Source organism: Mesoplodon densirostris, chromosome 5 (genome assembly GCF_025265405.1).
Source record: "Mesoplodon densirostris isolate mMesDen1 chromosome 5, mMesDen1 primary haplotype, whole genome shotgun sequence".
Lineage (NCBI taxonomy): Eukaryota > Metazoa > Chordata > Mammalia > Artiodactyla > Ziphiidae > Mesoplodon > Mesoplodon densirostris.
This window is the reverse complement of record NC_082665.1, coordinates 31,440,561-31,454,483: the sequence shown is the minus strand read 5'-3', so window position 1 is coordinate 31,454,483 and position 13,923 is coordinate 31,440,561. Positions and strand designations below refer to the sequence as shown.

General features: G+C 32.8%; 1 protein-coding gene across 1 annotated transcript in view; it reads right to left on the bottom strand.

Moving 5' to 3' along the window:
* Window positions 1–13,923, bottom strand: part of ROBO2 (roundabout guidance receptor 2) — a 595,733-nt gene that overhangs the window by 55,872 nt on the left and 525,938 nt on the right. The window contains exons 16-17 of the mRNA XM_060098793.1: window positions 11,764–11,888; window positions 9,268–9,439 (exon numbers count right to left, since the gene is read on the bottom strand). Coding sequence (XP_059954776.1) covers window positions 9,268–9,439; window positions 11,764–11,888 — 297 coding nt within the window. The remainder of the gene's footprint in view (window positions 1–9,267; window positions 9,440–11,763; window positions 11,889–13,923) is intronic.

Below are 13,923 nucleotides of genomic sequence, written 5' to 3'. Positions count from 1 at the left end.
AAATTAAGTGATTTCTTATGTTAATATCATATCTCATTAGTAACTAATCCAATACTTAATAAATAAATGGTAAGCAAAATATAAATGACAAATTTCAGCACATCACATCACAGGAATGTGTAATTCTCATTGTTTCAGTTATCATGGCACTGTATTATATTAGAAAGTGCAAGGTCTTCGAAGTTCCACATTTGAGTATCATCTCTGCCACTTATTAGCTAAGTAAGCAGTGAGCTTATGTAGGGCACTTAATCTTTTGGAATCCCTGTTTCTGTGAGTTGGCAGCAGTACTATTTCATTTATTTGGGAGGATTAATTGAGACGATGTATGTAAAGAGGTTAATAGGAAGACAGTAATTATAGTCCATGTAAGGCTAAGAGTTACTTTAAGGGCCAATCAGGCAGGAATATAAGTTGTAAATTATCTAGATGTGAGAGTCCTGCAAACAATAGGTGACTTGTTGACCAAGGTTTCACCTTTCTTCCAGGGCAGAAAATTAGCCTATATTCCCCAGCTTCCCTTGTAGCTGAGTACAACAAAGTGACTGAATATTAGCCAATTGTACACAGGCAGATGCATACTACCTCCAGATGTGACCCATAAACCACTGTGACAATACATCGCACTCTCTTTCCTAGCATGTTGGATAGAAACGAGGGATCCGCGGCAGGATGCTGACCATCTAAGACAGTGGTCCCCAAACTTTGGGGCACCAGGGACCGGTTTCGTGGAAGATAATTTTTCCATGGGCGGGCGTCGAGGAGGGGAGAGGGTTCAGGCAGTAATGCAAGTGATGGTCAGATGAAGCTTGCCCGCCTGCCTTTCACTTCCTGCTCTGTGGCCTGGTGACTACCAGTCCGCAGCCCAGGGGATGGGAACCCCTGCTCTAAGAGATGTAGAGCCATTGATGGAAGGAGCCAAGTTCCCTGAAAAATTTTATGGGCAGAAACCCCATCCTCCATTCTGCTGAGTCATATTAGACTCGACTATTAATAAGAAAGAAACTTTTCTTTTGTTAAGCCAATCTGTATGCCCACTTGTTTGTTATAGCTGCTAGCATTTTTTATAGTCTAATATTCCATTCTTGAAACGACTTTTGTGTTAATTTCCAGATTTAAAAACCAGCTTCACTTATGTAGCGAAGCTGGTTCATTTTCCTAATCTATTTGCTCTTAGTTACTATACATCTAAACATAATAAAAAATGTATTTAAAATGAGCTCATATTTTCAACTTGAGACATATCAATACATATATCTGGTGATTGTGTTAAACACTAGTAGTTACTAAAAAGAAAACACCTTATAGCAAAAACAGAAAAGAAAATTCATCCTTCATTTGTGTAAAAGATCCATAAAATGTCTTATTGAATATAGTGAAATATTTACTTATGTTACCCGAAGTGTATGAGTATTTCTTGCGCTGCTAGTATTTTTAAAACAATGTTGTCAGTTGGACTAATTAAAGCACAGACATGGGATGTGTGTGACCTGTAACACTCCATTGTTCTTTCAGACAAAAAAAATATAATGAAATATAATGTCTTCCTCCCACTGGAGAGTAATGAAGAACAAAACTAATTTGTTGGACTAAAAATTAATTAGACACATCAGATTCGATTGTACCTATTACTGTGAAAGTTTGCAGTTGTTCCACATATTATTACCAACTATGTAAGGTAACCGTGAAATAGGCAAATGATTAAAGAAACAATAGGTATATTACTAAGCAAGATTACTGAGAATTTTAAGTCAATGTAATTTTGTTATATGACATGCTGTTTGATGCTTATATATATAAATGTATTTGGTTGTATTTGTGTGTGTGTAATTGCAAACATATAAAATTATGGATATTTTGATGTAAAAGTCACCTTACCAGTGGAGACAGCAAATAAAAGAACAATACTATTTTTAAGTCTGTGTAAGGCTATTTATTATATTTATACAAATTTTAATTAAAGTTCCCTTAATGTAACTTTTTGGAATAAAAACTAAGCTGAGAAGGAATAGATGAAACAGTACATTGTCTGGCATAAGACAAATCTAAAATTATCAGCCATAAATTACATCAAATGCCAATACAAGATTTAATTAAAGCAAAGGGGAAATGAGGAAGAGCTTGAGTCACTTCAAGTGCTGTTTCCAGTACTGAATAGACAATAGGAAAATCATAAATTGAAAGAGAAATGGAGATTAGCTATCACTAAATCACTTTTCAACTAAGGAATAACAGTTGTGTAGATAAGGTTATCAGACAAGATGTTAAGGTAGATATGCAGGGGTAATTAAAGAAACAATTAAAGGCTTCTTCAGTACAACAGTAGATATTAAAAAGAAATAAATCTCTCGAGGACAAATAGCCTTGTCCAGGTTGAATTGTGCTTGTGTGTGTGTGTGTATGTGTGTGTGTGTTTATTTCAAGTAGTACAATTCTATTGTCTATAATTATGTCTTGGGTATTGTGTATTCTAACTACATGAAAAGGAGATAGAAATATTACTTATTAGATTATTTTTTATTTCATAGAAAAATTTGAAAAGTATGATACATAAACAAATTAAAAGGTACTCATTATCCACTTGATCACTCAGTCTTTTTAAAATAATATGAGTTATGCAAAACTTTCCATTTGATTTAAAATAATCTTAGTTAACATTATTATTTTAAGTTACCATACAATTGTTTATTCTTAACTGTCATGACATGAACTTGGGGAAATGGTGTTATTGCAATTTTTACTTGCCTCCAAATACAATAAATCCCCCAAATATTGTGAAGCAAATAAGTAGCTACTACGAACCAAAATCAAAATCAAAACAAACCAACTTTTCTATGCTTGAGAATTATATTTATTATCAAAATGACAGAAAACAAAAAGAAAACATGAAAGGAAAATATAGATATTTGGTAATCCTACTGATCTTTGATTTAGAAAAATTACATTCAGTCAATCTTTTTCATATATATGCTAGAATGGCAGTGGAAAAAAAAAAGCTTTGTTTACCTATCTAGGAGCTCTCATAGAAAGCTATATCTTTCAAACATGTTTCATATTTTTTAAGTGAAATATCACTGCCTTATTTCTAAATAACAAATATTCTAAATATTATTTAGAAAATATGTAGAAATAAGAATAAGTTCATCTATATCTGTTAAATCCTTTTGGGTGTACCTGTATTTCTTTCTTATTCCAACTTATTTTAGAAAATCTCAGAAGGGCAAGATTATAGGTTTCCCTCAGGTTAAGAAATTAATTCAGTTTGTATGACTAATTAACAAAGGGAAGGCAATTTAAAGAAAAGTTAATACTATAACTTTTTAAATGTTTTTAATATGTAAAGGGAAGAATACTTGAGAATCTAAAAAATTTTAACATGACGACGGAATATTAAATCTCTTCATTATATAATAAATACATTGTAAAAAGAAACAACTTCCCAGAATTTGGTAGTATGTTCTATGTGCATATTTCAGAAAATAAACAGAAAAGAATGCAAATGGCACATTGGCTTGTATGAAACTCTGGACAAGTATTTTTAAAATACATAAACTCTAGGAAGAACATTTAAAAAGATAAAGACACTGACAAACAAATAAAATCAGGGTCAACTGAAGGGATTTGCCTTTTGAAAGAATGAAACCACTCAAGAAAAAAAATCTGCATTTATGAGGCTTTCTACTCCCTTAGAGAGCTCAATCCATGCAGCACTAGGGAGCTAGAACTCAAGCTGAAAATCTCAGTCTTATTTCTAGGAGGTGTCAGAAGATAGCCTTCACACCTGCCAGTATGACAAAAAATTAAGGGAGAAACCATGTGAAAGAGGGAGAGACAGGAGAGTGATGTTCTCAAATCTGTGTATAAATTCTCCCTCAGTACTAGTGTGAACCCTCAGTTGTGCATGCAGAAGGACAATTTCAAGGATTTGGTGAAACTCAAAAGGTAAAAGGCTGCAAAGACGGAGCAGACTCTCTCACTGCAGAGAAGATTGTGTTTGAAGTTTAAATTCCATCAAGTTAGGCAGACCAGATAAATATATTAGGCTTTTCACTGAATGTCCAGGAGCCCTATGCCTTAGAAGTAAAAATTAGACTGAGGTTTTGTCTGAAGAATATTGTCAAAACATAAATAGTCCATATTAACAATATGTAAAAACCAAGCCACCACAAGATCAAGATGATCAGCCAGTAATATAACTGCCTCTAAGGAAAAGAAAAACAACATTCTTCAGAAGATCACAAAATTGTATAGTATGTTTTCTGCAATGTCCAGTATATAGTAAACATTACCAGGCATGCAAAAACAAGCAAAACAATAATAACAACCACAATAGCAAAAATGAGGAAAAGATAATCCAAGATCAAGAAGAATAGTAATCAATAGAAATAGACCATGAGATGACATGGATGTTGAAATTAGGAGGAAAGGACTTTCAAGCAGCTATTACAATATGTTCATTAATTTAAAATAATAGAGTCCTAATGAATGAACACATGGGGAATTTCAGAGGAAAATGAAAAATGTAAAAGAGAACAAATGGAATTTGTATTATATAAACTGAATAATTCACTGGATACTTCCACTTCTGCCCATGAAGGAATAACAGGAATGAGACATGCAATCCCACCATAAACAAGGAAAACCTAGGCAAAATATGTGAAACAAAAGGACAGAACTATGAGAAAAAAGGAAATAAACAAAGGGAATCATACGATATTCATATCTTTCTATCTGGAGACAATTTCTAAAATGTGATGCAAGGAAGGGGAGTCCAAAAATGACTGAATAGCATTCCTGAGTTAAAGAGACAGTAAAACTGAGGCAGACTCAGGGATTGAATTTAAGGAACAGAATATCAGATAAAGGTGGGTAATATAGAATATTTTTTTCTTAGTTTTAATTTATTTGAAAGATAGTTGATTGTTTAGAGCAAAATCAATAATAATACTTTAGTTTGTGTATTGGTTTTTAATACATGTGCAGGAGCAAAAGGTAAAATAAGAGAAAAAGCTTGAAAGGGAGGAAAATGGAAATATATTTTCTAAGATCCATATAGCATAGGCTAATCCTAGAGTAACATTACAAAAATAGGTATACTTAATGATTCAATAGTGAACATAAAATATTATACAGGAAGTCATTTTATTCATCCAAAAGAAATCAGTAAATTAGGAAAACAGGAACAAAGTCAGATAAAAAAAATAGCAAAAGGGTAATTCTAAGCTCCAAAACATCAATGATCACATTAAAGATAATAAACACTCCAATTAAAAGGCAAAGATTGTCATATTGGATAAAAAATAAGGCCTCACAATATGCAATTTAAATAATACAAATGTGCATTAAATACAAAGACATAGGAGCTAAAATAAAAGGATGAAAAAAAATCACAAAATGCAAATACTTACACGGGTGTACTGACAACAGACAGAGTAAATTCCAAGACAAAGAATCTTATGAGGAAATAAAGTGAGGCATTTCATAATGAAAAAGCATAAGTTCATTAAGAAGCTATAACAATCTTAAAATATACTCAGTTAAAACAGAGTAGCAAAATACATGAAACAAAAACTTACAAACAAAAAGGAGAAATACACAAATCTATAATTATAATAAATTTCCAGGCTCTTTTCTTATTAATTAAAAGAATGCATTACAGAAAATAAGTAAGGACTTGAACAATACTACCAACTGATTTTATTTATTGAATGTTCCATTTCAAGATAGAAAAATAAAAATGAACATAGTTTTTAAATGCACAAGGCACACTCGCTAAAATGAAATTCTGGGCCATAAACTAAGTCTCCATATTTAAAAAGCTAAATTCATGTAAAATACACTCTCTGACCTCAGTGGAATTAAATTAGAAATCAGCAGCAAAAAGCTATATGGAAAATACCAAAGCATTTGGAAATTTAATAGCACATTTCCAAATAACTTCTGCAAAACCCAAAAATTATTAGGGGAAGTGAAAAGTGTTTTCAACTTTATGATAAATGGAAACATAACACATCAAATTTGTAAGATTCAGCTGAAGAAGTGCTTAGAGGGAAATTTATAACTTTAAATATTCATATTAGAAAAGAAGAGAGGTCCAAATCATTGATATAAGTTTCTATCTTAAGAAGCAACATAAAAGTAAGCAGAAGAAAAAAATCAGAAATCACTTAATTAGAAAACAAATAAATAAAACTAACAAAGCCAAAATTTGTACGCTGAAAGGATTAATAAAATTGATAAATCCTTATCAAGATTAAAGTTGGAGAGAAGGAAGAGAGAGAGAGGGTAGGGGACAATAAAAAAGGAGAAGAGAGAGAGAGAGAGCATGAATCCACAGTACTTATGAATAAAAGAGATGGCATTACTACTCATCCTGCAAACATTACAATTAAAGGGATTACAAATAAGGAGATACTGCAAATAAACATGTGATAATAAATTCAACAGTTTAGATGGATTAAACAAATTCACTGGTGGGCAAACACCAAAAATCCATTTACCACAACCAACAGAGAAGAAAAAAATATCTGAATAAATGTGAATTCATAACAATAAAAATAATTCACAAAGAAAACTCTAGGCACAGATATCATCATTGAATTCTAGAAGTATTTAAGGAAGAAATAGGACCAGGTCTACCAAGACTCTTACAGAATGTAAAAGAGGAAGGAATACTTCCCAACCCATTAAAGCTAGCCTCCCTGATTCCAAAACCTGACAAAGACATTAAAAGAAAACTACCGATCAATATCCCTCATGAACACAGATCCAAAATTCTTTACTAAATGTTAGCAAATCAGATCCAGTAGTATCTGTAAAAAGCATAATATATCCTGACCAAGTGGGATTTATCCCAAGAATGCCAGGTTTATTTACCTTTGAAATCATAGAATTTATCATATTAACACAAATAAGGTGAAAGAAAATAGATGATTATCTGAATACACTCAGAAAAAGTATTTTGCAACTATTAAAATAAGTGAGTGAAGTTAGTAAGGCCATAAGATAAAAGGGCAATACATAAAGTTAAATTTATATATAACATAAAGTAGTTGAAAAAGGGAATTTTATAAATCCACTTGTAATAGTGTAAAAAACATTAAATACTTAGGAAAAAGTTTAACAAAACATATGTTAAGGCCATATGCTGAAAACTACAAAATATTGTTGAGAAAAATAAAGACAAATAATGGAGAGGTACATCAAATTCCCACAGAGAAAGACTATGAAAATGTTTAATCTTTCCAATTTGATGTATAGATTCACTGTATTTTTAAACATAAATATAATTTTTCCAACATAATTTTGTAGAAAAAAAATTTCCAAATATTTTTCCAACATAATTTTGTAGAAACTCACATGCTGATTTGAAAAGTATATGGAAAAGCAAAAGGTCTGGAACAGCCAAAAAAATTTTGGAGAAGAAAATGATGCAGTATTCACATTACCTGATTTCAGGACTTTTTATGAGCTATTAGTAATCAAGACACTGTGGTTTGGCATATGGATAGACATATAAACAAATGGAATAATACAGGGAACCCAGGAATGGATCCACACATATATAGTTAAATGGAGAAAGGAAAGTTTCAGTGAAAGATACCTATGCATTTTGATTTTACTTATGGAAATAAATAAGCCTCAAGCCTCAAATCACATGCAATTACTTTAAGATGAATTATAGACCTATGCATAAAAGCTAAAACTATAAAGCTTCTGGAATAAAATATCTTTGCTATCTAGATGTAGGACATAGTTTCTTAGAAACTACTAAACATGAAAGAAAAATTTGATAAATTATAGATCATGTAAATTGAAAACTTTTGCTCATCAAAAGACACTATCAAGAAAAGGACTAAGAAAGCCATAAATTGGGAGAAAATATTTGTGATACAATCTATGACAGATAATTTATATTGAAAATGTACAAATAACTCCTCTTAGTAACAAGAGACAAATGACAGCATTTTTTGTTTGTTTGTTTTTGTTTTTTGTTTTTTTTTGCTGTACGCGGGCCTCTCACTGCTGTGGCCTCTCCCGTTGCGGAGCACAGGCTCCGGACACACAGGCTCCGCGGCCATGGCTCGCGGGCCCAGCCGCTCCGCGGCATGTGGGATCTTCCGGGATCGGGGCACGAACCCGTGTCCCCTGCATCGGCAGGCGGACTCTCAACCACTGCGCCACCAGGGAAGCCCGACAGCATTTTTAAAAAGGCAAAGACTTGGAAATTTTACAAAAGAATATATGTGAATGTCCAATAAGCACATGTGAAGTTGCTCAACATCATTAGTCATCAAAGAAAATTGAAGTTAAAATGACAATGAGGGACTCTTACACTCACTGAAATGGCTAAAATGACAGATGGCAACATTAAATGTCAGTGAGGATGTAGAAAAACTGGAAGTCATATTCTTTCCCAGTGAGAGTATAAAATTATACAATTTGAAAAAAAATATTTAGAGTTTCTTATAAAGTCAAACTACATCAGTGCTGTTACCCAGAAATTCCACTTCTAGGTAATTCTCCAAAAGAAATAAAAACATATGTCCTCAAAAAAACTTCTTACACATTCTCTCAAGAGAAAAGCAGAGAAACAAAATATGATACATTCACAAGATTGAATACTGCTCAGAAATAAAACATATGAATTGCATAATACATGTATGGGAGAATCTCAAAAACATTATGTTTAGTGAAAGAAGCCAGACACAAAATATTATATTCTGTATGATTCCATTTATATATATTTCAAGAAAAGTCAAACATAATCCATGGTGATAGGAAGCAATTTTCTGTAATGATGATAGTAGATTGAATAGGGATTTCTTCTTTGGGATAGTTTATTTGGATTACTAGTTTCTTTTGGCCTGTTTCTGGTTAATTTTTGACATTTTTCTGGCTAAGAGGAGGTATACAGATTTGAAACATAATGCGCCTTCTTCAGTAACTGCCTCATTTCCTATTGTATTTCAAAGGCATCAAAATTACAAATGAAACAATAGATTAAAAATAATTTTCAAACCAACTTTCAGCATGTAAACTCTTAATGATTATGATTTTAAGAAGTTTGTGGAAATCCTAAGAGCATAAGCAATTGCTGAACATTTTGTTAGAAGCTCTAGTCAGTTTATTTGCCTATATGATGTGTGCATCTTATTACTCATTATTTACTGTATTTCCACAGTTGGGATGTAGATTCAAAAAAATAATCTACCTTGTTACCAGTTGACTGATTCTAAAACACATACCATACGGATTGGTACTCACCAATTATTATTGGCTGTGGCTCACTTTTTACTCCAACTCCTGCACTGGTACTAGCTGCAACCTCTACCCGGTATTGAATACCTGGGAATAATCCACCAATGATTACAGATCGAATGGCTGCATCCACAGTTTTGTTGATGTGGAATCGTGTTTCATTCCCCAGACACCAGATCTATAGAAATGTAAAGTGAATATTAAAAGAATATAAAATTATTTTTTTCTGGTAATTAGTTCATTATAATTGATTAAATCTTTTAGTAGAGACCAATCTATTTTCTAGTCTTATAGAAGTATTTGTAAATGACATTTTCTAAAGCCTAATTTCTGCTGTTTATATATATACGTATGTATGTATATATATATATATGTGTGTGTGGGTGCGTCTGTGTATGTTTGTGTGTGTATTAAAGAACAACAAAAGAAGCTAAAACTATGCAACGTTCCTTTATATTTTACAATCAACATTGAATGCTCATAGTACAATGATTCCCTCAACACCTCTGCAAGGTCTGGAAAGTGGTCCTTGATTGCAAATGGCATTTAGGTATGGATTAAAACACACAAATTCCTCTGCTTAATTTACTTATCAAGATTTATTATGCAAAGAATTATTAAAAATATGGTGATTATGAGTTGTAGTATCCAAAGTATATAGGTGCACATAGAAGTAATTTATATTTCATTTAAGAAACTATTAACTTACACAGAAGTGGTTAACAAGATAAATTGACTAAAGTTATAGGTATTGACAGAGATAAAATTAAAGCCAATATTTACACTGACAGTAATAAATCTTAATATTGATCAAAACATACACATGCATGAGAAGAGAGTGGTGGGAAGTCTTTAAACACTGATGTGAGGGATGCTAGGCTTGTACTTCCAATAAGAATCAAATTTTAAGTCATATATTCTTTTGGGATATGGAAATCTGTTACTGTAAAATGTGTTATAAAAAATTCTACTGTGTGTACTTATTTGTATTTCTATTATACAGTATTTATAATCTACATGGGGACACGTAAGTAGGAACACACATTGCTTGTTTCTGAAAGAGGTAAGTTCCTGAAACTTTTTCTTTAAAAGAATGCCTGTGAATTGCAAATGTCTTTTATTTAGTCTATGAAACCTAAGTTACTAGTGAAGGATTATTTAGCCCTTACCAAAATATACACATTTTTATCAAAATAGGACAATCTCATATGAGTGAGAAAATTTACAACTTATGAAAAATTATCATGTTGTGAAAAAAATCAATATTTAAATAAATAGAAGTTGAAGATATTTAGTCCTAGATGATATAAAAGTAAAATCCTAAACTCATTAAAAAACACACACACTCCAGGGTAGATAATGTTTTGCTTTTAAAACAATGTGCTCTAACACTTATAAAATTTCTGATTTTATATAATTATGCTACTGTAAAAGCACTTACTCTTATTTTCTTATTCACATTTTTTATAATGTGATGGGAATAATTTTAAAATAAATTCTTATGCAACTTTAGTCCATTTGCTTCAGTAACTTAACCATTAACTTAGGAAAATTCTACTTTAACTTTCACATTTTTTCCTAGAAGTAACAATGTTTTGAGTAAAATTATTCAGCTTAATTTCACATACCAACTATGGATTTCTGGGGTGAGGTGGGGTGTCTAGTTTTCTTTTCTAATAGATCTACTTAGTATGTTGTTATCAGATTTCTATAAAAATTTACTAATAGCAAAAAAGCATAGTTTTGAATTTTTACAAGATTTAAGGAGGTGTTTTACTCTCCCATGTGGTCTAATCACATCACAATTAATCAGAATCTTATTTCTCAAAGTTAGACAACCTGTGATTCTTAAGTGATGTCGCTCAAATGATGGTGAAGAAACAACAAATATATACTGTTTCCAAATAGCAACAAATTCATCAGTTGAAAAATAAGAGTTTTTCAAAATTTGTTTTTTCAATGGCTCCCTTTTTTCAAGTGAAATATTTTACAGAACCTTTTACCAATAACTTGGTAAAAGCAGAATTTACAGTGGGAGGTGGTACTGCCCACCCTCTTATCTCCATCTCAACTCTTTAAACCCCTGAAGCATCTTTTTTTTTATGAGAATACAGTTTAAAAACAGCTGTTCTAAGTCCCATTACACAGAAATCTAATAACAAAGATAAAGGCACTTCCTAGGATAGGGCTTCACTATCTACCCTCTACCCTGTCTCTCTAAATCCCTGAGGTTCTGCAATCATATTATTAAAACAAACAACAACCACAATGCTGCATTCTTATGGTTTACTTGTCCAACTGAGTTTGTGTTATCTGTGACCTTGGAATTAGGTTCTATGCATCCTAAGCATTTGCTTCCTTACCATTCACACAAAGATATAAAATATTACTTTACACTCAAACTCAGTAAGAAGGCCACTAGAAATGTTCCCCCTCCATGTGACTCTGAGACTTCTCTGGGCACTTTTACCTGTGAACTTTCCTTCTTCATCCGGGTCTTACCTTGTATTCTTGGATAATTCCATTCTGATGGTCAGGGGGAGGAGGATCCCAGGAAACACTAATACTTGTGCTATTGTGGCTTCCAACAGTCAGCACAGTGACAGATTGTGGCGGGGCACTTGGGGCTGAAGAGGAAGTGATTAGAATAAACACAAACTGTAAGTCTTGGTGTACATTAAGGCTGCTTACAGAATATGAATATAAAGACAAATTGCAAGAAGGTCTGGTTTCCAGTTCTGAATTAACAGTGACAGTTAAAAAAAATCCTTTATATATATGGATAGATTAAAGCAAATACAATAGCTATGGTAATATGTCCTCAACAGTAAATTTAACAGTTAACATTTAAATGAATGTTTCCTATGTGCCCAGAACTGAGGCAAGAGTAAGATTTAATTCTCATAATAACCTCAGGAAATAAAAACAACTCTTATCTCAGTTTTACAGATAAGGAAACTGAAGACTTAGCTAAGTCAAACAATGAGGGAGAATTTGAACCCAGGTATGTCTGATTGATTCTAGAACTTTGATTCTTTTGACTCTAATAGGCTCCCTTTTTAAAAAACAAAAACAAAAACAAAAACACAACAACAAAAAACACTGCTATGAAAAATGTTCTGAGAGTATGCATTCCAAGATTTTATGTCATTATCTCTGAGTGGTAGCATTACTGATGATCTTTTTGTTTTGTTCTGGTTTGTGTTTAATACATAAAAACAGAAACACAGATACAAATTTCACCAATGCAGAAAAAAGACACTTCTGTTTTCATATTGAGAAAAATAATTGACTGTTATAAATTGACCCATAATTTAAGATTTAAAACTTATTTTATATTGATGAGCAAGGAACTCTGATGATATAAATGAAAACATTTCATGTTGGGTCAAATGTGAAATGGACAAATTTTAATTTCCTACAGTTCTCTTTCTTTTTTTTCTTATAACTAATTATAATCATACTGAGAAAAGATGAACAAGAAGAAAAAATCATGATTTTGGACTGTAGCATCTCCTATCCAGTATATTTGAGAGCTAAATCATACTAATTTGGCTGGAAAAGTAATCAATTCTCAGTATATCTCTGAATTTAAACCAAAGGTTGAAAAAACAAATCAGAGTACTAACAGTTAAAGCAAAATTCAGATAATTTTGTGGTACAAAAGAATTTTTACATATAAGATCAATGCTTTCACAACTACACAACATAGTTCTTTGAAAACGTGTACACTTCGAACATAAAAGATATTTTAAAAGACTATCAATAGGGGCTTCCCTGGTGGCACAGTGGTTAAGAGTCCACCTGCCAATGCAGGGCACCCGGGTTCGAGCTCTGGTCCAGGAGTATCCCACATGCCGTGGAGCAACTAAGCCCGTGTGCCACAACTGCTGAGCCTGCGCTCTGGAGCCCTAGAGCCACAATTACTGAGACCAAGTGCCACAACTGCTGAAGCCCACGTGCCTGGAGCCCGTGCTTCAAAACAAAGAGAAGCCACCGCAATGAGAAGCCCACGCACCGCAACGAAGAGTAACCCCTGCTCGCCACAACCAGAGAAAAGCTTGCGTGCAGCAACAAAGACCTAACGCAGCCAAAAAAAAAAAAAAAAAGCCTATCAAAAAAGTTTCCCACGTTTGATAAATGTCACAACATATTTCACTAAGGTATAGTCATCTTTGCATTGAGTATAAGACACACACAGTCACGTTACCACCATACTGCTCTTTATCACTCCTCTGTGTGATAACGTTGCTCCAAAATGTGGCACAATGACATCAATCCAACTATTTGCCTACCAGTTTTGTAGTTATTAAGTAGACTTCATTGAAAAGTAACATTTTGGAGAACTGGTTTCTCATCTGCCTTACCGCTGGCTTGGCGAGAACACCGTGCCTATTTCCTGACTTGTCAATTATTACGCAGATGTGAAAGAACCCACTCATTGCTCCCAGACAAGCCCAGCTGAGTTCCATTTGTTCCCTTCAGAAGGCCACAGAAAGCGGAGATGAACATACACCGAATGGTGACAAATGTCTAGTCCAGAGGAAAAGTCTAACTGCAGTGAAATTGATTTTTGGAAATATGCTTCAAATGTAGCATTCTATATTAAATTTACCCACCCCACTCATTAGTTCTACACATTATCCACATAAAGTAAAATTT